This window comes from Mastigoproctus giganteus, chromosome 8 (genome assembly GCF_048544385.1).
Source record: "Mastigoproctus giganteus isolate SK-2022 chromosome 8, ASM4854438v1, whole genome shotgun sequence".
Taxonomy (NCBI): Eukaryota; Metazoa; Arthropoda; class Arachnida; order Uropygi; family Thelyphonidae; genus Mastigoproctus; species Mastigoproctus giganteus.
The window spans coordinates 3,240,675-3,264,279 of NC_143582.1; the positions used below are offsets into that span (position 1 = coordinate 3,240,675).

General features: G+C 38.5%; 1 protein-coding gene across 1 annotated transcript in view; it reads left to right on the forward strand.

The window, feature by feature from the left end:
• The first annotated feature begins 6,246 nt into the window (after positions 1-6,246).
• The window catches only part of park (E3 ubiquitin-protein ligase parkin), a 77,384-nt gene continuing 60,025 nt past the window's right edge, over positions 6,247-23,605 (forward strand). The window contains exon 1 of the mRNA XM_090378866.1: positions 6,247-6,756. Coding sequence (XP_090234992.1) covers positions 6,466-6,756 — 291 coding nt within the window. The 5' untranslated portion in view covers positions 6,247-6,465. The remainder of the gene's footprint in view (positions 6,757-23,605) is intronic.

Here is a 23,605-nt window from a genome sequence, read left to right on the forward strand (position 1 = left end):
CACCAATCTTTTTGCCCTCCTTTGTACTCATTCTAGAATGAGACCTCCAGACCTGTACACAGTACTCTAGGTGTGGCCAGACCATTGCCTTGTACAACAGCATAATCACCTCCCCTGTCCCTGCTAGCAAAATTCCTATATATCATTGACAAGACTCCATGACCTGCCCTGGCAGCCCGTCTGCACTGCTCAGCGAACTTCATATTTGACTGCACAATTATCCCCAGGTCTTTTTCACTTTCCACTTCCCTGAATGTCGTAATACACATTTGGAACGTTTCTCTTGGGTTATTGCTACCCATATACAGTACTTTGCATTTTTCAATGTTAAACTCCATTAGCCACTTCTCAGCCCATTTTCCCAATTCTATATCTTCTCAGCCCATTATCTATATCCACTTGGAGTAGCATACTGTCCTTACTGTCGTTAACAACAATGCCACCCTTTATATAATGTGAAAATTTGGACATTAATCCTGATATACCTTATTAAACATCATTGATGAATACACAAAACAACAATGGGCCCAGCACCGAACACTAGGGAACTCCACTAATAACATTTGTCCACGAGGACTTGCCCATTGATTACAACTCTCTGTCATCTTCCACTCAACCATCCCTTTATCCATTGTAGCAACTTACAGTTAATGCCATACCTCTCCAAGTTGTACAGCAGTCTTCCTTGTGCAACAGTATCAAACGCTTTCCTGAAATCCAAGTACGTATATGATTTCAAAATTATTTTTGACATTCAGTTCCTTTGTGACCACATTATAGTATTTAACAAACCCATGCTGTGTCTTAACTATTACTGCATTCTTGTCTAGATGATCCTGCAATGCTTCTTTTCCCGGAATGCAGGTTAAACTAACAGGTCTATAGTTATTTTGTCACCTTTTGAACCCCCTTTGTGAATTGGTGATACATTTTCATACCGCCAGTCCATCGGGACTTCCCTTGAGTTCAAGGAAACTCTGATACTTATGGCTAAGGGTATGCTTACTTCCTTTGCTGCCTGATTTAATATAACTGGATAGATCCCATCCATCCAAAGTCCTTCTTTATGTTTAACTCCGACAATTTATCCTCCACTTTGCTCTCAGTTATTACAAAATCATACAGGGCCCCCGTTAGAGTTTGATATTCTTCTGGCATTCCCTTCATTGAATAAATCCTCACGTGTGAATGTTGATGCAAAATACTCATTCAGTTTATCAGCTATAACTCATTCAGTTTATCAGCTCATAAAAAAAAAAGAAAAAAAAAAAGCTACCTGAGCACTATCATCAATAGTCAACCCATCTATTTTAAATGGTCTAATCTGATTCATGTCTTTCCTTCTAGAATGTACACAAGTAAAGAACTCTTTGCTGTTTTTCTTTGCATCCTTCGCTAAAGATTTCTCGTAATCTGCCTTCGCCAGCCTAACCTCCTTTGTGACTTGATTACAGACTAGCTTATATCTGCCATAGGCTTCTGTGTCACTTGATAATTTATATGCATCCGATACATTTTTCTTCCCTGCCACGATCCTCATTAATTAATCTAACATCCATTTAGGCCTAAACCTCGAAGAGTATTTCTTAGTTGGAATGAAAAGCCTAATGGCCTCCAAGATTAAGTCTCTCGAAGGCTTCTCATTTAGAGCCTAACGTTGGTGACATCATCAATTGGTCCCACTGTACAGAATTTGAAAACAGTCTGAGACCACTGTATTCACCTTTATGAAAGCAAAAGCCCTTCCCTTTAGCCTTGATGGTACTTACATCTTTCAGTAATTCCCACATCAGTACATTGTGATCACAATCACGAAGTGGTTCCTTTATCTGCAAGTTCTTATTGCATGAATAGTCACTGCTGATAATCAGATCAAGAGTATTACTCCGTCTGGTTGCCTCTCGAACATTCTGCTGTAGAAAACAATTATCCAATAAATCCAGAAAAAGTCTTGATAGTGTGCAAGTGACCACTACAAGTTCCAGTCAATATCTGGAAAGTTAAAATCTTCTATTATAAGACATTTTGATATACTGGCCCATTCTATTTCTGTGCACAATTGCTCATTATACTCATCAGAATCATTAGGTCTATAGCTTTGCTTTATATGCATCCCACACCTACCCTCATTTTTCCTTACCCAGTGCTTATGTCACACCAAACAGACTCAAAATTCCTCATTATACTCAATGTCCACCAACATCCATTGGATGCACTTCCTTTGATTTTATGTGTCTTAACCATTAGCAGCTTTCTAAAGTTGGGCATATGGGCTGAGAGGTGGCAACTGAAGTTTAACATTGACAAATGTAAAGTATGCATATGGGAAGCAATAACCCTAGAGGGACATATCAACCATGTGATACTACACTGAAAGTTGTACAAAATGAAAAGGACTGGGGGTAATGCTGCAATCAGATATGAAGTTTTCGGAGCAGTGCAGACGGTCTGCAAGAGTAGCTCATGGTGTCTTGTCAATGATATACAAGAATTTTTCTAGCAGGTATAAGGATGTGATTATAAGGCAAAGGTCAGGCTACACCTTGAGTACTGTATACAGGTCTGGAGGCCTCATTTTAAGATGGCTGAAGAGCTGCTGGCACGAGTACAGAGAAGGGCAACAAGATTAGTGAATGGACCAAAGCGCTTACGAAGAAAGGCTTAAGTTTTGCAAATTACAGCGTATGGAGACTAGGGACCTGCGAGATGATCTGATTGTGGTGTATCAGGCCTTGAATGGTTTGAGCATGCTGAAAGCTGATGAGATTCTTCCTCTTGCTCAGATTGCAAACCTGAGGGGGTATAGATTAGCATTAGCATTAGTAGAGGCATTTATGCAAGAAAGCAAGCTTATGCAGCATCAGCCAAAAAAAAACCCACTTCCACTTCACCCCTCTGTTCGTTCGAAATACCTGTCCAGCTGAGCCTTAAACTTATTTAGGCTATCAACTTCCACGACGAGGCATGGAAGTCTGTTCCACCAACCAACCACACGCAGGCTAAAGGCAAATTTCCGCACGTCTATCCTACATCTGTCTTTCCTCAATTTGAATTTATGCCCTCTCAGGTGATTATTCTGAGCAAGAGGAAGAATCCCATCAGCATTCAGCATGCTCAAACCATTCAAGGCTTTATACACCTCTATCAGATCACCTCACTGGTGCCTAGTCTCCAGACACTGTAACTTGCAAAACTTAAGCCTTTCTTCGTAAGAGCACCCCTTTGTTCCATTCACTAATCTTGTTGCCCTTCTCTGTACTCGTTCCAGCAGCTCTACATCCTTCTTGAAATGAGGCCTCCAGACCTGTATACAGTACTCTAGGTGTGGCCTGACCATTGCCCTATACAAGAGGATAATTACCTCCTTATCCCTGCTAGAAAAATTCCTGTATATCATTGACAATACACCATGAGCTACTCTTGCAGCCCGTCTGCACTGCTCAGAGAACTTCTTATCTGCCTGCACAACCACCCCCAGGTCCCTTTCATTCTCTACCACTGTCAGTGTAGTACCACAGAGTTGATACGTTGCTCTGGAGTTGCTGTTTCCCATATGTAGTACTTTACATTTGTCAATGTTAAACTTCATTTGCCACCTCTCAGCTCATCTGCTCAACCTTTCCAGATCCTGTTTCAGCAGCATAGTGTCAGTAGTGTCCTTGACAACCCTGCCAACCTTCGTATCGTCTACAAACCTGGACATTACGCTTGATATACCATCATCAATCCATCTTGATATGCCATCATTTATAAATACATGAAAACAATAATGGACCCAACACTGAATCCTGAGGGACTCCACTAATAACATTAGTGCACGATGAGCAGTGTTCATTGATTACCACTCTCTGTCTTCTCCCCCTCAACCACCCCTTTATCCATAGCAGCAATTTGCCTCCAATGCCACACTGCTCCAATTTGTGCAGCAGCCTTTCAAGTGCAACAGTATCAAAAGCCTTTCTAAGATCCAAGTATATAATATCAAAAAAGAACTGGTTATTCAGTCACAAAAGAACTGGTTATTCTTTTGTGACTGCATCATAGTATCCAATCAAATTGGTCAGGCAAGACTTCCCCTTAACAAAACCATGCTGTGTCCGAGCTATAACTGAAGTCTTGTCTAGATGATCCTGTAGTGCTTCTTTAACCAGTGACTCCATTAATTTTCCTGGGACAGAAGTTAAACTCACAGGTCTATAATTACTTGTGTGAGCCTTTGATCCTCCTTTGTGAATTGGGGTCACATTTGCACATCTCCAGTCTGTGGGTACCTCCTGTGAGTCCAAGAAAGCTCTCATAATTATGGCTAAGGGTTTGCTTACTTCCTTTGCTGCCTCCTTTAATATAACTGGTTAGATCCCATCCACCCCAGGTACCTTTCTTTTGTTTGTTTATCTTCAACAATTTCTCCTCCACTTTACTCTCAGTTATTACAAGATTCTCTACCTTACTGCCAGAGTTGAACTTATGAAACTAGATTAGATTGAAATTAGATTAGAACTTATGAAAGATAGTTGTAGAATAGATGTGTGGAAGTTTGCCTTTAGCCTGCTGGTGGTTGATCGCTGAAACAAACTTCCATCTGTCGTTGGAGAAGTTGACAGCTTAAATAAATTCAAGGCAAAACTAAGCAAACATTTGGAGCGAATGGATGGGTGAAATGGGAAGGTTTTTCTTTTTCTTTTTTTTTTTCTGATGCTGTATAAATTTGCTTTCTTGCATCATATGCTTTTGTTAATGTTAATGCTAACATAAAGACCGGAGTTAACTGGTATGTGATCCTACAGACATCTAAACTGTAAAGTCATGGTGAAAGGAGAGGAGAAATGATAACAATGTTGTTATTTTTAGTTCGGGTTGAGATTCCTTAGTATAAGTTTAGCCGCTTGTGACAGGAAAGTTTTGTTTTGGGCTATTAAGACCGTGTCTAAATTCAATCCATTAATGTAGAACAGAGTGTTGAATGGAAAGTGCTTTTCGATTAAACGGAATCGGGTTAGTAGAGGGACCAGTTAGTTTGGATCTTGCCGCTTTCCTAGGAATTCTCCAAGCTATGACTTCCCGCATTTCTTAGCAATCAAAGTGCGCGTTGTGCAGTTTCCAAAGAAAGATATTTACTGTACCAGATTGAAAGTGAAAAGTCAGAGTTGTTTAGACAGTCAACCTGAAAGTCCGGGAAGAGATAACTTCATAGCTAAACTTAAAAGAAGTCTATTTAAGAAACTATTATTCAAGCGAAGAGATCTTTTTGAAATTTGCGATGGCCACGCCGACCCAAGCAAGGGAAACACTTGATCTTAGCCAAAAGGCCAAGAAGCGATTAACAGGGGAAGCATAAAGAATATTTGACTTGATGATTTTGGAAAAGAATTGTATCATAATACGGGCAGATGGGTTAAATTGTATCATAATATGGGCAGAGTGGATGTATTGAAGGTTTTGTTTTACCAGCCAAATGGCTCTTGTGAGATTTTTGGACAGGCAGTTTATATGAGTAGAGAAGTTGAATTTGGAGTAATAGAAAATTCCCAGATCCTTATGGATCTGGGAATCGGAAAGAGTCGAAACTGTTTGCGCATTCAGCGAGGCGGTTATCGAAAAGATGCTCTTTTTAAGTGAAATTTGGAGGCGACTGGATTTTGAGGGGTTGAGTGAGGGATTGAAAAATTTGAAGTACAAAGCGAATTCTTGGAGGGTGTTACAGATCAACTGTTCACTGCAGGTATCTTCTTGACTTTAATTTGAGGTGGTAATGATTTTCACATCGCTCCGATTTTAATAATGCTCCGTGTATACTGTCTTTAAATGGCGTGTGTTTTACGGTCGATTTTCAGTTTGCTAGACGATAAACCCAAGTTTCCGGAGGGAAAAAAACTCTACCCTTGTCTGAGACAGACTAACCCAGTAACGTTGTGAAAAAGGCCCATAACAATTTCTCACGTCATCGACGGGATTCAAACTCAAGATTTTACCATCCGGTGTGTTGAGGACGGCGATTCTATCAACTGTGCAACCTATTAGGGAAATACATACAGTGCGCCATATGGTCTAAATCTCTGATGCAAATAATCTCATATTGTAACAATAACAGCTTCGATCTCGTTTAAATGTATTAACTCAAGTGCAAAAGTTGGAATCGCTGCTGTAGAAAATGAAATTACAACTGGCTCGACTGTGAACGAAAATTTATTTAATTTGTGTTTGCGCCCCCAATCGACTAGTTGTTAAAATTAAAGATGGGGAATATTGGTCGCATGGGGTTGTGCTATCTTTGTTTCTTATGCCCGCTCGTTATATGATTGCTGAATTTGTGCAAGGGTTCTTGAGAAGCATCTTTCATTATCAACGTGTGTGAATGATGTCTACCAAATTCATTTCAGTATTATTCTGCGTTACTTCTGCATTCGGGTTGAAACTGCCCAAAAGGCACGTTATCACTTCTGTTCGCTAATTCTATCTACAGTTATGGTACCTTTACTGGATGCATTAAACAGAATTATTAGAATATTATTGACATTCATCAATAAACTTATTCGTTTAATGATGTTCAAGAAAGAGAAAATAGAAAGTAGTGGGATGAATACATATAGGATATATGTGAAGTTTAATAGTGATACTACCATACCTATTGACATCAACCCTGAATCCACTATTGGTCATGTGAAGGATATCGTCAGCAGCAAAATACGAATATCAGCCAAAGATTTAAGAATAATTTTCTCCGGCAAAGAATTGCATGACAGTATCAGCATAGAGGTATTCGTTTAACATATACGTAATGTTATAGACAGTGCCTGTCCCAGAATTTTATGAAGGGGTGGGGGCTAAAGCAGTCAGTGTTTGTAGGAAAATTCAATCTTGTGCAAGGGTTATCGTTATTTTGATCATGTTAGGGGGTGGGGGATAAGGAGTCTTTAGTTCTGGAACCGCCACTGGTCATGGGTATACGTATTTTAATAAAGAATTCATGGTTACATTTCGGTGCAGGCATTGTAGTAATTGAAAACTTTTGAAGAATATGTATTTGGTTTTCATGCCTTGTTTGCTTGGGGCCGTCCAATGATGTTTTATAGAAATATCGTTGTTGGAAATGTGATTGCTATTTATCTAATTTCCAATTTTTTTTTTTTTTTTTTTTTTTAAATAGCATTAGCAGTGGCATATGATGCAAGAAAACAAACTTATACAGCTTCAGCCAAAAAAAAAAAAAAAAAACAATCCCATTTCATCTATCCATTTGTTCTAAACATTTGTCCAGTTCTTCCTTCAATTTATTTAAGCTATCAATTTCCAAAATGACAGATGGAAGTTTGCTGGCTGAAGGAAAATTTCCACATATCTATTCTGCAACTGTCTTTCCTCAGTTTGAATTTATGCCCCCTGAAGTGCCTAATCTGAGCAAGAGGAAAAAATCCTCATTGTTTTGTATATTTATCAATAATATTGATAAATATTATTGATAAATGATGATTATTGATAAATATTATTGAGTAGTAGTGGCATGTGATGCAAGAAAGCAAATGTATGAGCTTATGCAGCATCAGCCAAAAAAAAAAATTTACAAAACAATTCCCTCTAAATGTTTGTCCAGTTCCTCCTTAATTTTATTTAACCTATCGACTTCCACGACAGATGGAAATTTGTTCCAGCAATTAACCACCCGCTGGCTAAAGGCAAATTTCCGCACATCTATTCTACATCGGTCTTTCCTCAATTTGAATTTATGCCTCCTTAGGTTCATAATCTGAACAAGTGGAAATATCCCATCAGAATTCAGTGTGCTTAACCCATTCAAGGCCTTATACGCCTCAATCAGATCACCTCTCAGGTGCCTAGGCTCTAGCCACTGCAATTTGCAGAACTTAAGCCTCTCTTGGTAAGAGGATCCCTTCATTCAAGCCTCTCTTGGTAAGAGGATCCCTTCTTATCCTCTTGGTAAGAGGATCCCCTCACCAATCTTGTTGCCCTTCTCTGTATATGCTCAAGCAAATCTACATCCTTCCTAAAATGAGGCCTCCAGACCTGTATGCAGTACTCAAGGCATGGCCTGACCATTGCCTTGTACAGAGGGATAATCACCTCCTTTTCGCTGTTAGCAAAATTCCTGTATATCATTGACAAAACCCCATGACCTGCTCTGGCAGCCTGTCTGTTAGGGGGGGGGGGGGGATAAGGAGTCTTTAGTTCTGGAACCGCCACTGGTCATGGGTATACGTATTTTAATAAAGAATTCATGGTTACATTTCGGTGCAGGCATTGTAGTAATTGAAAACTTTTGAAGAATATGTATTTGGTTTTCATGCCTTGTTTGCTTGGGGCCGTCCAATGATGTTTTATAGAAATATCGTTGTTGGAAATGTGATTGCTATTTATCTAATTTCCGATTTTTTTTTTTTTTTTTTTTTTTTTTAAATAGCATTAGCAGTGGCATATGATGCAAGAAAACAAACTTATACAGCTTCAGCCAAAAAAAAAAAAAAAAAACAATCCCATTTCATCTATCCATTTGTTCTAAACATTTGTCCAGTTCTTCCTTCAATTTATTTAAGCTATCAATTTCCAAAATGACAGATGGAAGTTTGCTGGCTGAAGGAAAATTTCCACATATCTATTCTGCAACTGTCTTTCCTCAGTTTGAATTTATGCCCCCTGAAGTGCCTAATCTGAGCAAGAGGAAAAAATCCTCATTGTTTTGTATATTTATCAATAATATTGATAAATATTATTGATAAATGATGATTATTGATAAATATTATTGATGAAGATATATCAGACTTAATGTAGAAGTTTAAAAATGATACAAAGGTTGGCAGAGTTGTTAATGACAGTATGCTACTGCAACAGGATCTAGAAAAGTTGGGCTCAGAAGTGGCAACTAAAGTGTAACATTGACAAATGAAAAGTACTGCATTTGGGTAGCAGTAAACCCAGAGAAATGTACCAACTCAAAGTAGTGGAGAATGAAAAAGACCTGGGGTAATTGTGCAGTCATATTAAGTTTTCTGAGCACTACAGACAGGCTGCCAGAACAGGTCGTGGAGTCTTGTCAATTATATACAGGAATTTTGCTAGCAGGGACAAGTTCATGATTATCATTTTGTTTACAGCCTCATTCTGAAAGCCTCATTTCAGGAAGGATCTAGAACTGCTGGAACAAGTACAGAGAAGGGCAACAAGAAAAGTGTGCTCTTACCAAGAAAGGCTTTAAGTTCTGCAAATTGCAGTGTCTGGAGACTAGGCACATGCAAGGTCATCTGATTGAGGTGTATAAGGCCTTGCATGGTTTGAGCAGGCTTCAATGCTGATGGGATTCTTCCTCTTGCTCAATTTGAGTTTATGCCCCCTCAGGGGCATAAACTCAAATTGAGCAAGAGGAAGAGGATCTAACTGGTTAGATCCCATCTACCCAGGTCCCTTTCTTATGTTTAACTTCAACAATTTCTCCTCCACTTTGACCTCAGTTGTTCTAAATTCATTTAGCTCCCTTTTAGAGTTTGATAAACTTCTGGCCACCACTTCCCTACAGAATTCCTTGTATGTGAATGTAATGTAGATGCAAAATACTCATTCAGTTTGTCAGCTACCTGAGCAGGATCATCAACAGCCGAACCATCAATATCAAGTGGATCAATCTGATTCATACTCTTACTTCAAAAGTTTAAATTAGTACAGAAGACTTGGGTGTTTTTCTGTGCATCCTTTGCCAAAGTTTTCTCATAATCTGCCTTTGCTTGCCTAAACTCCTTAGTGACTTCATTACAGACTATCTTATATCTACCATAGGCTTCTGTGTCACCTGATAATTTATATGCATTCCATGCATTTTTATTCTCTGACATGCATCTCATTAGTTCATTGACATCCGTTTAGGCCTAAACCTTTGACAATATTTCTTATTTGGTATGAAAAGCCTAGTAGCCTCCAAGATTAATTCCTTGAATGCTTCCCATTTAGAATTTTACTGTTGGTCACATAAGTTGGTCCCAATGTATAGAAAAAAAAAAAACTGTCTGAGACCACTGTGGTCACCTTTACAAGAGCAAAAACCGTTCCTTTAGCTCCTAATGGTAGTTACATCTTTAAGTAAATCCCACATCAGATTGTGTTTGCTGCCACCTAGTGGTTCCTTTTTTGTAGATTCTTAACACATGAATAATCACTGCTGATAATCAGATCAAGAGTATTACTCCCTTTGGTTGCTTCTCGAACATTCTGCTATAGACAGTCATCCAATAAATCAACAAAAGTCTTGCTAGTGTGCAAATGACCAAGCCACAAGTTCCAATCAACATCTGCAAAGTTAAAGTTGCCCATTTTAAGACATTCTGTTTTACTCACCCACTCTATTTCTCTGTACAGTTGTCTGTTGTACTCATCAGAGTTGTTAGGCCTATAACACATTCCTACTCTCATTTTTTAAATATGTAAAAATTGCTGTCAGTGTCTTGGTATATGGAACATGTAATGATATTTTTCTTGTTTAATTTAAGAAATGTTTATGCCATAAATGCTTGAATATTTTTTCTAGTCATTTGGAATTCGTATTTTAGTACAATTTTAAATCCAATAAGAAAGAAAAAAAAACTAATAGCATTTCTTATTACACTTTTGTTTCGGAGTTTTTTTTTTTTTGCATGTCTGTACATTCAGTTGCTCTGTGGACCATTAGTGTTAGTAGAGAGATATGATGCAAGAAAGCAAGCTTATGCAGCATCAGCCAAAAAAAAGAGAAAAACCTTCCCATTCACGCATCCATTTGCTTCAAATGTTTGTCTAGTTCTGCCTTGAATTTATTTAAGCTGTCAACTTCTACGACAGATGGAAGTTTGTTTCAGCAATCAACCACAAGCTAGCTAAAGGCAAATTTCTGCACATCTGTTAGTAGTAGTAGTAGTGGCATGTGATGCAAGAAAGCAAATGTATGAGCTTATGCAGCATCAGCCAAAAAAAAAATTTACAAAACAATTCCCTCTAAATGTTTGTCCAGTTCCTCCTTAATTTTATTTAACCTATCGACTTCCACGACAGATGGAAATTTGTTCCAGCAATTAACCACCCGCTGGCTAAAGGCAAATTTCCGCACATCTATTCTACATCGGTCTTTCCTCAATTTGAATTTATGCCTCCTTAGGTTCATAATCTGAACAAGTGGAAATATCCCATCAGAATTCAGTGTGCTTAACCCATTCAAGGCCTTATACGCCTCAATCAGATCACCTCTCAGGTGCCAAGGCTCTCTGTATATGCTCAAGCAAATCTACATCCTTCCTAAAATGAGGCCTCCAGACCTGTACGCAGTACTCAAGGCATGGCCTGACCATTGCCTTGTACAGAGGGATAATCACCTCCTTTTCGCTGTTAGCAAAATTCCTGTATATCATTGACAAAACCCCATGACCTGCTCTGGCAGCCTGTCTGCATTGCTCAGAAAACTTCATATCTGACTGCACAATTACTCCCAGGTCTTTTTCATTTTCTACTACCTTAAGTGTAGTACCACACAGTTGGTATGTTTATCTGGGGTTACTTCTACCCATATGCAGTACTTTGTATTTGTCAATGTTAAACTTCAGTTGCCACTTCTCAGCCCATCTGCTCAAATTTTCTAGATCCTGTTGCAGTAGCACATTGCCATTACTGTCATTAACAACCCTGCCAACCTTTGTATCATCTGCAAACTTTGACCCTAAGCCTGATATACCTTCATCAATATCATTGATAAATATACAAAACAAGAGTGGACCCAACACCGAACCCTGTGGGACTCCACTAATAACATTAGTCCACGAAGAGTAGCACCCATTACTTACTTCCATCAATTACCACCCTCTGTCTTCTCCCACTCAACCAACTTTTTATCCCTTGTAGCAACTTACCGTTAATATCATTCTGCTCCAGTTTGTACAGTAGTCTTCCATGCATAACAGTGTCAAAAGCTTTCCTGAAATCCAAGTATATGATATCAAAATTATTTTTTGCATGCAGTTCCTTTCTAACCACATCATAATATCCAATTAAATTTGTCAGACAAGACTTTCCCTTAACAAACCCATGCTGTGTCTGAATTATTGCTGCAGTCTTGTCTAGATGATCCTGCAATGCATCTTTAACCAGTGACTCCATTATTTTACCCGGAACAGAAGTTAAACTAACTGGTCTGTAATTACTTGTGTCACCCTTCGATCTCCCCTTTGTGAATTGGGGATACATTTGCACATCTCCAGTCCGTGGGAACCTCCCCTGAATCCAAGGATGCTCTCATAATTATGGCTAAAGGTTTGCTTACTTCCTTTGCTGCCTCCTTTAATATAATTGGATAATTCCCATCCACCCCAGGTGCCTTTCTTATGTTTAACTTCAACAATTCCTCCTCCACTTTGCTCTCAGTTATTACTAAATCATTAAGCACCCTGCTACAATTTGATTTAGACGTAACATTTCAAAATATTGATTTAGACATAACATACAAAGAAAAACACCTTGAAAGGGTGAATGAAACCAAGTTTCTCGGAATCTGGCTAGATGATGAGCTAAGTTGGGCAAAACAAATGATAATCCTACGAAAGAAAACTTTGTCACTAGTGGGAATACTCGCCAGGGCCTCTGCCTGTCTGAGAAGGGAAGTGTTTCCTTCCCTCCTCAGACTAGTATTCCTTTCTTTAATTCAGCTGCACCTCACCTATGGAATCATCTCATGGGGTACCACCAGCCAAGAAAACTTTACGAAAATCAACTCCATTCTCAATCGATGTGTTCGTTCAATTTTGGGCCTTCCCTGGAACGTATTGGTTAGTTCGAGATACAAGGAAGTGAAACTTCTCAGCATCTACTAACTGCTACAGAAAGCCGAGGCGGTCTTTGTTTACAATTCATTGAAGACACTAGAGTTCCCCCCCCACCTCTTCAGATTTTTTTTCATAACTGTAGATGAAGAAGAAATATCATACAATCTAGGAAATGAAGCCAACCTGAAGATTCCGCTTTTCAGAAAAGCCATGGGTCAGAAAAGTATAAAATACAGACGTGCTAAAACCTGGAACAAAACCCTTCCTGCAAAAATCAAAAATGTCACTCCACTAAATCAATTCAAGAAACTACTAATTGAACACGTCACCAGGGATGTCTGATTAAAATTACCTTCCACTCAACTCCTGCATATTTTAAAAACACCAACATGGAAATAATGTACAAATATTAACTGAAGCAGTTGGCAAAATAGTTTGTAAATTCCTGTGCATGTATCTCATCATTTTTCTCTCCTCATTTAATTGTAAAAATGTTCACAATGATATTATAAGTAGTGATGCTTTTTGAAGTCTTCTGTAAAGAAATGTACAAAAAACTCCAATTTATTTGTCTTTTCTGTTGAACATTACCTGTACAATTTCAGAACTGTATATTTTTCAATTGTATAGTTGTATATTCATCGTTTTTTTTAAGGGAACACCACCTAAAAAGCCATTGGCTTATGTGTTCTCCCTCCCTTTTTGCTGTTATCTCCCAAAAAAGTGTAACATAAAATAAGGATAAATAAATTATTATTATTATTATTTGCAAATCCAGTCCATGGGTTTTTCCCCTGAGTCCAAGGAAGCTCTCATGATTATGGCTAACAGTTTACTTCCTTTGCTGCCTCCTTTAATATAACTGGATAGATCCCATCCACCCCAGGTGCTTTTCTTATGTTTATCTTCAACAATTTCTCCTTCGCTTTGTTCTGAGTTATTACAAAATCATCTAGCTCACTGCCAGAGTTTAATACACCTCTAGCTCCCAGCTCCACCCAAATAACTCCTCATGTGTAAATGTAGATGCAAAATATTCATTCAGTTTGTTAGCTACCTGAGCAGAATCTTCAACAGTTGAACCATCGATATCAAGTGAGCCAATCTGATTTATCCCTTTCCCTCTGGAGTTAACATAAGTAAAGAACTCTTTGCTGTTTTTCTTTGCATCCCTTGCCAAAGATTTTTCATAATCTACTTTTGCCTGTCTAACCTCCTTTGTGACTTGATTACAGACCAACTTATATCTACCATAGGCTTCTGTGTCACCTGTTTATTTATATGTATCCATGCATTTTTCTTCTCTTCCACATGTTTCATTAGTCATCTGAGATCCATTTAGGCCTAAACCTTGTACAATATTTCTTAGTTGGTATGAAAAGCCTAGTAGTTTCCAAGATGAATTCTTTGAATGCTTCCCATTTAGAATTTGCTGTTGGTAACATCAGTTGGTCCTGGTGTATAGAATTTAAAAACTCTCAGACCACTGTAGTCATCTTTATGAAAGCAAAAAGCCTTCCCTTTACCCTTGATGGTGGTTATCCCTTTGAGTAAATCCCACATCAGCTCACTGTGATCACTGCCACCTAGTCGTTCCTTTATCTGCAGATTCATAATGCATGAAGAATCACTATTGATAATCAAATCAAGAGTGTTACTCCCTCTAGTTGCCTCCCAAACATGCTGCTGTAGAAAATAATCATCCAATAAATCCACAAAAGCGTTGCCAGTGTGTGAGTGACCAACCCACAAGTTCCAGTCAATCTCTGTGAAATTAAAATCCCCCATTATAAGACAATCTGATTTACTGGCCCACTATTTCTCTGTTCAGTTGTTTATTATATTCATCGGTATCATTAGGCCTATAATACACTCCTACTGTCAATTTTGCTTTCCCAGTGCTTATGTCACACCAAACTGACTCAACACTGCACTGTCCACCCATGTCAACTGGCTGCACTTCGTTAGATTTTATGTGTTTCTTATAAACCCTCCTCCCTTCCTATCCTGTCTGTCCTTCTGTACACATTGTACTCCCCAAATTCCAATTCTGCATTCCTTATATCTGTGTGACACCATGTCTCTGATATTCCAGCAATATCTGCCTTTGATGTTCTGACCAACACCTCAAATTCATTGGTTACCTTGAGACTATGCTTTGCAAACCTCTGATCTAAAACATTTTGTGTTGTGACAGCCATTTCTTGTAAGATAGCTTTTATTCGTGCAAGAACTATATATCTGTCAATGTTATATGTGAACCTGTGAATGATGCATCAAGTGTAAGTTAACCGCTGAGTGGTGTATGGAAGAAAAAGTAAACAGATATGTGCAATTTTTAAATTATTCCAATGCCTGCATTGAAATATAACTTCATCCTCTTTTCTGTTTTGCTCCATTTCTGTTTTGTAGGGCAAGCATAGCTCTATGTTAGAAGTTAAAGGCATAAGTAATGTGCTTAATTGGAGGTTTTTTGTTCTTTACAATGTTTGACAGCACATTTTGAACTCAATGCATTATTCACAATTTGGCATATATTTGCTAATAGAGGTCAGCCTTTGTCTGATAGATCAGTAAGTATTGAACGTATTGAAACAGTTGTTACAGTGGTTTACTGAGTTTCAGACAAATAGCAGCTTCACCTTTTTTCAGTAATATTTGTTTAAAATGATATTAGCAGTTTTGATCATTTATTGATAATAGCATTGTCTCTAATGTGAATATTAGTCCAAGGTCCAGTGAAAGAGATTATACTCTGTAAAAAATAAAAGCAGAAAATATGCTATTGCTCTAGGGATCAAACTATCCCCAAGATGCAACAATTTTTAATTTAAATACACCTTGTGTTCATAGAAGACAGATACTATTGTCACTTTACAGAATAGTAATTCACAGGTTGATATGGTGAGAGTGCTTTAGATAAAAAGTTAATTATAACCACGATGAGCAATATAATTTACGTTAGTAATTTCCTTTGAAAATTATAAAAGTTTAATCCCGTATAATTTTGATTCAGTATACTTTATGAAATTATATACACCATTTTTAGTTTACAATTGGTTATTGAACAAATTTTATGCATATGCTAACTGTTTTTGTAATCATTCAAGTTTCACGTGAGAAGTCTTATCTAAAATTGAAACGTATGTTCTTCATTGGAGAATATTTTTATGTAAGATGTCTCTGGCCTAGCATTTTCTGTCCATTTTAGTATAAATGCCTATATTAATAAAGGCAAAATGATGTTGGGAAACTAGGAGTATGTATCATCAGTATAAAAAAACAATTTCCAAAATTCTGACTGAAAGAAAATTTTCTTATATTCAACCAACCACTTTCTTTAATTAAATACAAGTCTCTTAGAATATGCAATCTTCCAATCCCTATTATTTAATTTACACGAACTTTTCTAAGCCCAAACTCTTTCTTGAGTGACTTTTCTGGAGCAGGACCAGGGTATGTCTGCCAGGGACAAAAGTTGATGACAGTGTAGAGCAGATATCATATTTTAAGGGCACAAAAGGTGATATTGTTGTACATGTTGGAACTAATGACATTAAGAGTAAGAGATCTGCAGATTTACTCTAGTACAGATCAATGTTGAAAAAAAGTCACAAGTTAGGGTTAAATGTGAAAGTGTCTGCAATTCTGCCCAGACACAATAGGAGGGAGTATGTGATGAGAGCCTTGTCGATCAATTCAGCCCTGGAGAGATTGTGCAAGGCTCAAGGGGTAGAATTTTTTTAAGCCTGGTCTGTGCTTGACAGGAGAAACTGCTTCTACAGGGATGGGGTACACTTAAATAGAAAGGGTGCAAGAATATTTCCTGATGCTATTGAGGCAGTGTTAGGTGGATCAGAAAACTGCTAGCTTGGAGAGATACACAGAATAAAAGGTTAACAGTGGCTGCAGGCAGAGGAAAAAGTGATTCTTGCACTGCTTCTATTAGAATGAGCAGCAGCATGGAAAGCAAGGCAATGGAGATTTCCAGGACTGTTTGGGAGTCATAGTGAAACAAATAAATATGTGGGCTGTGTTAGGGTACCTAAGAGTAGAAACAGGTGCATGTATACTTGCATGTACACCAATGCTAAGAGTATAATTAATAAATTTGATGAGCTTGAAGTGCTAGTCAAGACATCAAAGGCAGATATTGTTGGAATATCAGAGACGTGGTGTCACACAGATATAATCAGTGCAGAATTGGAATTTGGGGAGTACAATGTGTACAGAAAGGATAGACAGGAAGGGAGGAGGAATTATGCTGTTAGTTAAGAAACACATAAAATCTAAAGAAATGCATCCAATTGTTGTTGGTGAACAATGCAATGTTGACTCTGTTTGATGGAATCTGATGAGTATAATGAGCAGTTGTGGAGAGAAATAGTGGGCCAGTAAATCAGAATGTCTTATAATGGGAGATTTTAACTTTCCAGATATTGACTGGAACATGTTCGAGAGGCAACCGGAAGGAGTAATACTCTTGACATCATCAGTATAAAAAAACAATTTCCAAAATTCTGACTGAAAGAAAATTTTCTCATATTCAACTATATATAAGAAAATTTTCTTATTATCAGTGGTGATTATTCATGCATTAAGAATTTGAGGATAAAGGAACCACTGGGTGACAGTGATCACAATGTACTGATATGGGAATTACTTAAAGATGTAACTACCATCAAGGCTAAAGGGAAGGGCGTTTGCTTTCGTAAAGGTGACTACAGGGGTCTCAGACAGTTTTTAAATTCTGTAGAGTGGGATCAACTGATGATGTTACCAATGTTGAATTCTAAATGGGAAGCCTTCAGGGACTTAATCTTGGTGGCTACTAGGCTTTTCATTCCAACTAAGAAATACTGTTCAAGGTTCAGGCCTAGCATTAGTAGAGGCATTTGATGCAAGAAAGCAAGCTTATGCAGCATCAAAAAAAAAAAAAAAAAAATAAATAAATAAATAAATAAAAAATAGCCACTTCCACTTCACCCCTCTGTTCATTCGAAATACCTGTCCAGCTGAGCCTTAAACTTATTTAGGCTATCAACTTCCACGACAAGGGATGGAAGTCTGTTCCACCAACCAACCACCCACTGGCTAAAGACAAATTTCCTCACGTCTATCCTACATCTGTCCTTCTTCAATTTGAATTTATGCCCTCTCAGGTGATTATTTTGAGCAAGAGGAAGAATCCCATCAGCATTGAGCATGCTCAAACCATTCAAGGCTTTATACACCTCTATCAGATTACCTCGCTGGTGCCTAGTCTCCAGACACTGTAATTTGCAAAACTTTAACCTTTCTTCATAAGAGCACCCCTTTGTTACATTCACTAATCTTGTTGCCCTTCTCTGTACTCGTTCCAGCATCTCTACATCCTTCTTGAAATGAGGCCTCCAGACCTGTATACAGTACTCTAGGTGTGGCCTGACCATTGCCTTATACAAGGGAATAATCACCTCCTTATCCCTGCTAGAAAAATTCCTATATATCATCGACAATACACCATGAGCTACTCTTGCAGCCTGTCTGCACTGCTCAGAAAACTTCATATCTGCCTGCACAACCACCCCAGGTCCCTTTCATTCTCTACCACTGTCAGTGTAGTACCACAGAGTTGTTACGTTGCTCTGGGGTTGCTGTTTCCCATATGTAGTACTTTACATTTGTCAATGTTAAACTTCATTTGCCACCTCTCAGCCCATCTGCTCAACCTTTCCAGATCCTGTTGCAGTAGCATAGTGTCAGTAGTGTCCTTGACAACCCTGCCAACCTTTGTATCATCTGCAAACTTGGACATTAAGCTTGATATACCATCATCAATATCATTTATAAATACAGGAAACAATAATGGACCCAATACTGAACCCTGAGGGACTCCACTAATAACATTAGTCCACGATGAGCAGTGTCCATTGATTACCACTCTGTCTTCTCCCCCTCACCCCCCCCCCCCCCCCCGACCGGGCTAGCCGAGTGGGTAAAGTACCTGCCCGGCAACCCAACGGTCGCGTGTTCGATTCCCACCTCGGGCTTGGATCAAAGTACTGCAAAAACCTGGGGAGGTGCAATATGGCCACAGAAGCCGATGGGCCAACAACTACCAAATCAAAAAAATCAAAAAAAAAAAAAAACCTCAACCACCCCTTTATCCATAGCAGCAATTTGCCTCCAGTGCCACACTGCTCCAATTTGTGCAGCAGTCTTCCAAGTGCAACAGTATCAAAAGCCTTTCTAAGATCCAAGTATATAATATCAAAGTTATTCCCTGCATCCAGTTCTTTTGTGATTGCATCATAGTATCCAATCAAATTGGTCAGGCAAGACTTCCCCTTAACAAAACCATGCTGTGTCTGAGCTATAACTGAAGTCTTGTCTAGATGATCCTGCAGTGCTTCTTTAACCAGTGCCTCCATTAATTTTCCGGGAACAGAAGTTAAACTAACAGGTCTATAATTACTTGTGTTGCCCCTTGATCCTCCTTTGTGAATTGGGGTCACATTTGCACATCTCCAGTCCATGGGTACTTCCCCTGAGTCCAAGGAAGCTCTCATAATTATGGCTAAGGGTTTGCTTACTTCCTTTGCTGCCTCCTTTATTAGTGGAGGAGAAATTGTTGAAGATAAATACAAGGAAGGCACCCCAGGTGCCTTCCTTGTATTTATCTTCAACAATTTCTCCTCCACTTTACTCTCAGTTATTACAAGATTCTCTAGCTTACTCCCAGAGTTGAATACACCTCTGGCATTCCCCTCGCTGAATAACTCCTCATGTGTGAATGTCGATGCAAAATATTCATTTAGTTTGGTAGCTACCTGAGCAGGATCATCAACAGTTGACCCATCGATATCAAGTGGACCAATCTGATTCATCCCCTTCCTTCTAGAGTTTACATAAGTAAAGAACTCTTTGCTGTTTTTCTTTGCATCCCTTGCCAAAGATTTCTCGTAATCTGCCTTCGCCTGCCTAACCTCCTTTGTAACTTGGTTACAGATCAACTTGTATCTATCATAGGCTTCTGTGTCATGTGTTAATTTGTATGTATCCCATGCAATTTTCTTCTCTGCCATATGTCTCATTAGTTCATCTGACATCCACTTAGGCCTAAACCTTGAAAAATATTTCTTAGTTGGTATGTAAAGCCTAATAGCTTCCAAGATAAGTTCTTTGAATGCTTCCCATTTTGAATTTGCTGTTGGTAACATCATCAGTTGGTCCCACTGTATAGAATTTAAATACTGTCTCAGTCCATCGTAGTCGCCTTAACGAAAGCAATAACCCTTCCCTTTACCCCTAATGGTAGTTACCTCTTTGAGTAAATCCCACTTCAGCACACTGTGATCACTGCCACCTAGTGGTTCATTTACCTGCAGATTCTTAATGCATGAAGAATCACTACTGATAATCAAATCAAGAGTATTAGTCCCTCTAGTTGCCTCCCGAACATGCTGATGTAGAAAACAATCATCCAATAAATCCCCAAGCGCCTTGCTAGTGTGTGAGTGACCAGCCACCAAATTCCAGTCAGTATCTGGGAAATTAAAATCCCCCATTATAAGACTCTCTGATTTACTGGCCCACTCTATTTCCCTGTACAGTTTCTTATTATACTCATCAGAGTCATTAGGCCTATAGCACACTCCTACTCTCAATTTTGATCTCCCAATGCTTATGTCACACCAAACTGACTCGACACTGCACTGTCCAGCAATGTCGACTGGCTTCACTTCCTTGGATTTTATGTATTTCTTAACTAATAGCATAACTCCTCCTCTCTTCCTATCCTGTCTGTCCTTTCTGTAGACATTGTACTCTCCAAATTCCAGTTCTGCATTCCTTATATCTGTGTGACACCACGTCTCTGAAATCCCCACAATATCTGCGTTTGATGTTTTGAGCAATACCTCAAATTCATCAAATTTATTTACTAAACTCCTAGAATTGGTGTACACGCAAGTATATATGCACCCGTTCTTTTTCTTAGTTACCCTAACACAACCCATGTGTTTATTTGTACCCCAATGATTCCCAGCAGTCTGTGAAATATCCTGCATCTTATTTTCCAGGCTGCGGCTCATTCCAATAGAAGCAGTGCAAGAATCACTTTCACCTCTGCCAGTGGCTACTCTTAATCTATTAGTCCTTGTATCCCCCCAATCTAGCGGTTTTCCGACCCACCTAACACTGCCTCGATAGCATCAGCAAACATTCTTGCACCCTTTCTATTTAAGTGTATCCCATCCCTGTAGAAGCAGTCTCTCCTGTTAATTAATGAGACTCGTGGCAGATAAGAAAAATGTATGGTCAAGTTTTATGTATATAATTTAAAATCAATCATAAAAATTTCCTATCACATCTCAGTTTTAAGATATAGATAGATAACTGGATTCTGTACAAAGATATCATTACTGTTTGAAATACAATTTTTAAACTTATCAATTTTTAGTTGGTTTTTTGTTTATTCGGCTAAAAGTTAAGCAAGTACATTATTACTGTTCTTGCAATATAGTATATTTCGATTTTGATGCACTTTTCCAGACAAATCAGTATTTTTATTAATTTTATTACACCATTCAACTGTTCAATATATAGTGTATGATAAACTACGCTACAAGAATTCATCTTCTGTTCAAATTTACCAATTGCTTTTACTGTTTTTAGGTTAATGCATTTTTAAAATGGAAAAGACAAAGCACAAAACTTGCATCAATCACCCAGACAACTTCTGCTATGTTTGTGGACACTTAACCCCAAAAACTCAGAGGAAGAAAATATACAATGTCACAAAAGTTGCATATTCACTGTACTTCGGCTGCAAGATTGGTGACCAAGAAAAAAATTGGGCTCCGCATATCTGTTGTATTACTTTTACAATGAACTTAAGGTTGTGGTTATATGGCGAGCTGAAAGCATTACCTTTTGCTGTCCCTATGGTGTGGCATGAGCCCAAGAATAATTTTGACGACTACTATTTCTGCATGACAAAAACGAAAGGTATTTACAAAAAGAGCAAGCACTGCATTAAATATCCCATCATTAATTAGGCCAGTGCTATATGTAAAGAACTGCCAGTACCTGTGCCACCAAAATCCCAGACGTGTTTCGGAGCTTGTTAGCTCACTCATCAGTGGGCAGGCAGGTAACAAATGAGCCAACAAGCTCTGAAATGCATGTGGGTGGTGGTGCCCACTGAGAATAAATAACAGTAGTCTCCTCTACTAGAAAAGCGTTATTTATTTGAAGTAGTGCAATACCTGGTATTTCATTGTGAAGGTAGCCACAATATGAGATAAAATCTAAACAATGCTGTTACACTACGTGTGTAGTTAAACTTATGGGTAAACTATGGTGTATTTACACTGATATTATATAGTTAATTTCAACCCATAACGTATTATGCCTTGAGCATTTAATCTTCAAAATATTATCTTTATCTTCACCATTTGGCATCTCTCATTTTGTGTAATTAACTTCACAATCGTGATGGCATATTTGCATTACCAGGATACCTGCCTGCCCACTGATGGGTGACCCAACAAGCTCCAAAATGCGTGTGTGTTGGTGCCCACTGAGAATAAATAACAGTAGTCTCCTCTACTAGAGAAGTGTTATTTATTTGAAGTAGTGCAATACCTGGTATCTCGTTGTGGTAGCCCCAATATGAGATAAAACCTAAACAATGCCGTTACACTACGTATGTAGTTAAACTTATGAGTAAACTATGGTGTATTTACACCGATATTATATAGTTAATTTCAACTCATAACATATTATGCCTTGAGCATTTAGGCTTCAAAACAACAGAATAATGAACTTGTCCCTAATGGCAAAGTTCCTGTATATCATTGACAGAACCCCCATGAGCTGACCTAGAACCTGTCCACACTGCTCATGGAAATTCATGTCAGACCGTACAATTCCCCCCCCCCCCCAGAAGTCTTTTTCGTTCTCCACTACATGGATTATGGTACCACACACTTGGTATGTTATTCTGGGTTACTGCTCCTCATATGCAGAACCTTGCATTTATTAATGTTAAACATTAATTGCCACTTCTCAGTCTATCTCTGTAATTTATCTAGGTCTTGTTGAAGTAGCATACTCTGATCCCTGTCATTAACCACCCTGCCAACCTTTGTATCATCAGAAACTTAAACATAAACTTTACATGCCTCCAGAAATATTGAAAACAATAAGGGACCCAGTGCTGATCCCTGAGGGATTTCACTAATAAAATTAGTCCAAGAAGAGCAATGTCCATTAATAACTGGTCCTCTGGGGAGTTCTGAAGATACCTTCTGCCATTCAACTATACTGTTATCCCAGAAATAAATTTATACAGCCACATTTCATGAGGAACAGTTGATGATCAAAACTGTTTTGAAAGGAACTGATATATCAGTTTCTTTGCTATTGCATCATAGTTACTAATTAGATTGGTCAGACAAGATCATAACAATTTGAAATTTTTTGAAATTGAAATTGAAATTTGAAAGTGTCTGCAATTCTGCCCAGACACGATAGGAGGGAGTATATGATGAGAGCCTTGTCGATCAATTCGGCCCTGGAAAGATTGTGCAAGGCTCAAGGGGTAGAATTTTTTTCAGCCTGGACTGTACTTGTTAACAGGAGAGATTGCTTCTACAGGGATGGGATACACTTAAATAGAAAGGGTGCAAGAATATTTGCTGATGCTATCGAGGCAGTGTTAGGTGGGTCGGAAAACTGCTAGCTTGGGGGGAGACAAAGACCAATAGATTGACAGTAGCCACTGGCAGAGGTGAAAGAGATTCTTGCACTGCTTCTATTAGAATGAGCAGAAG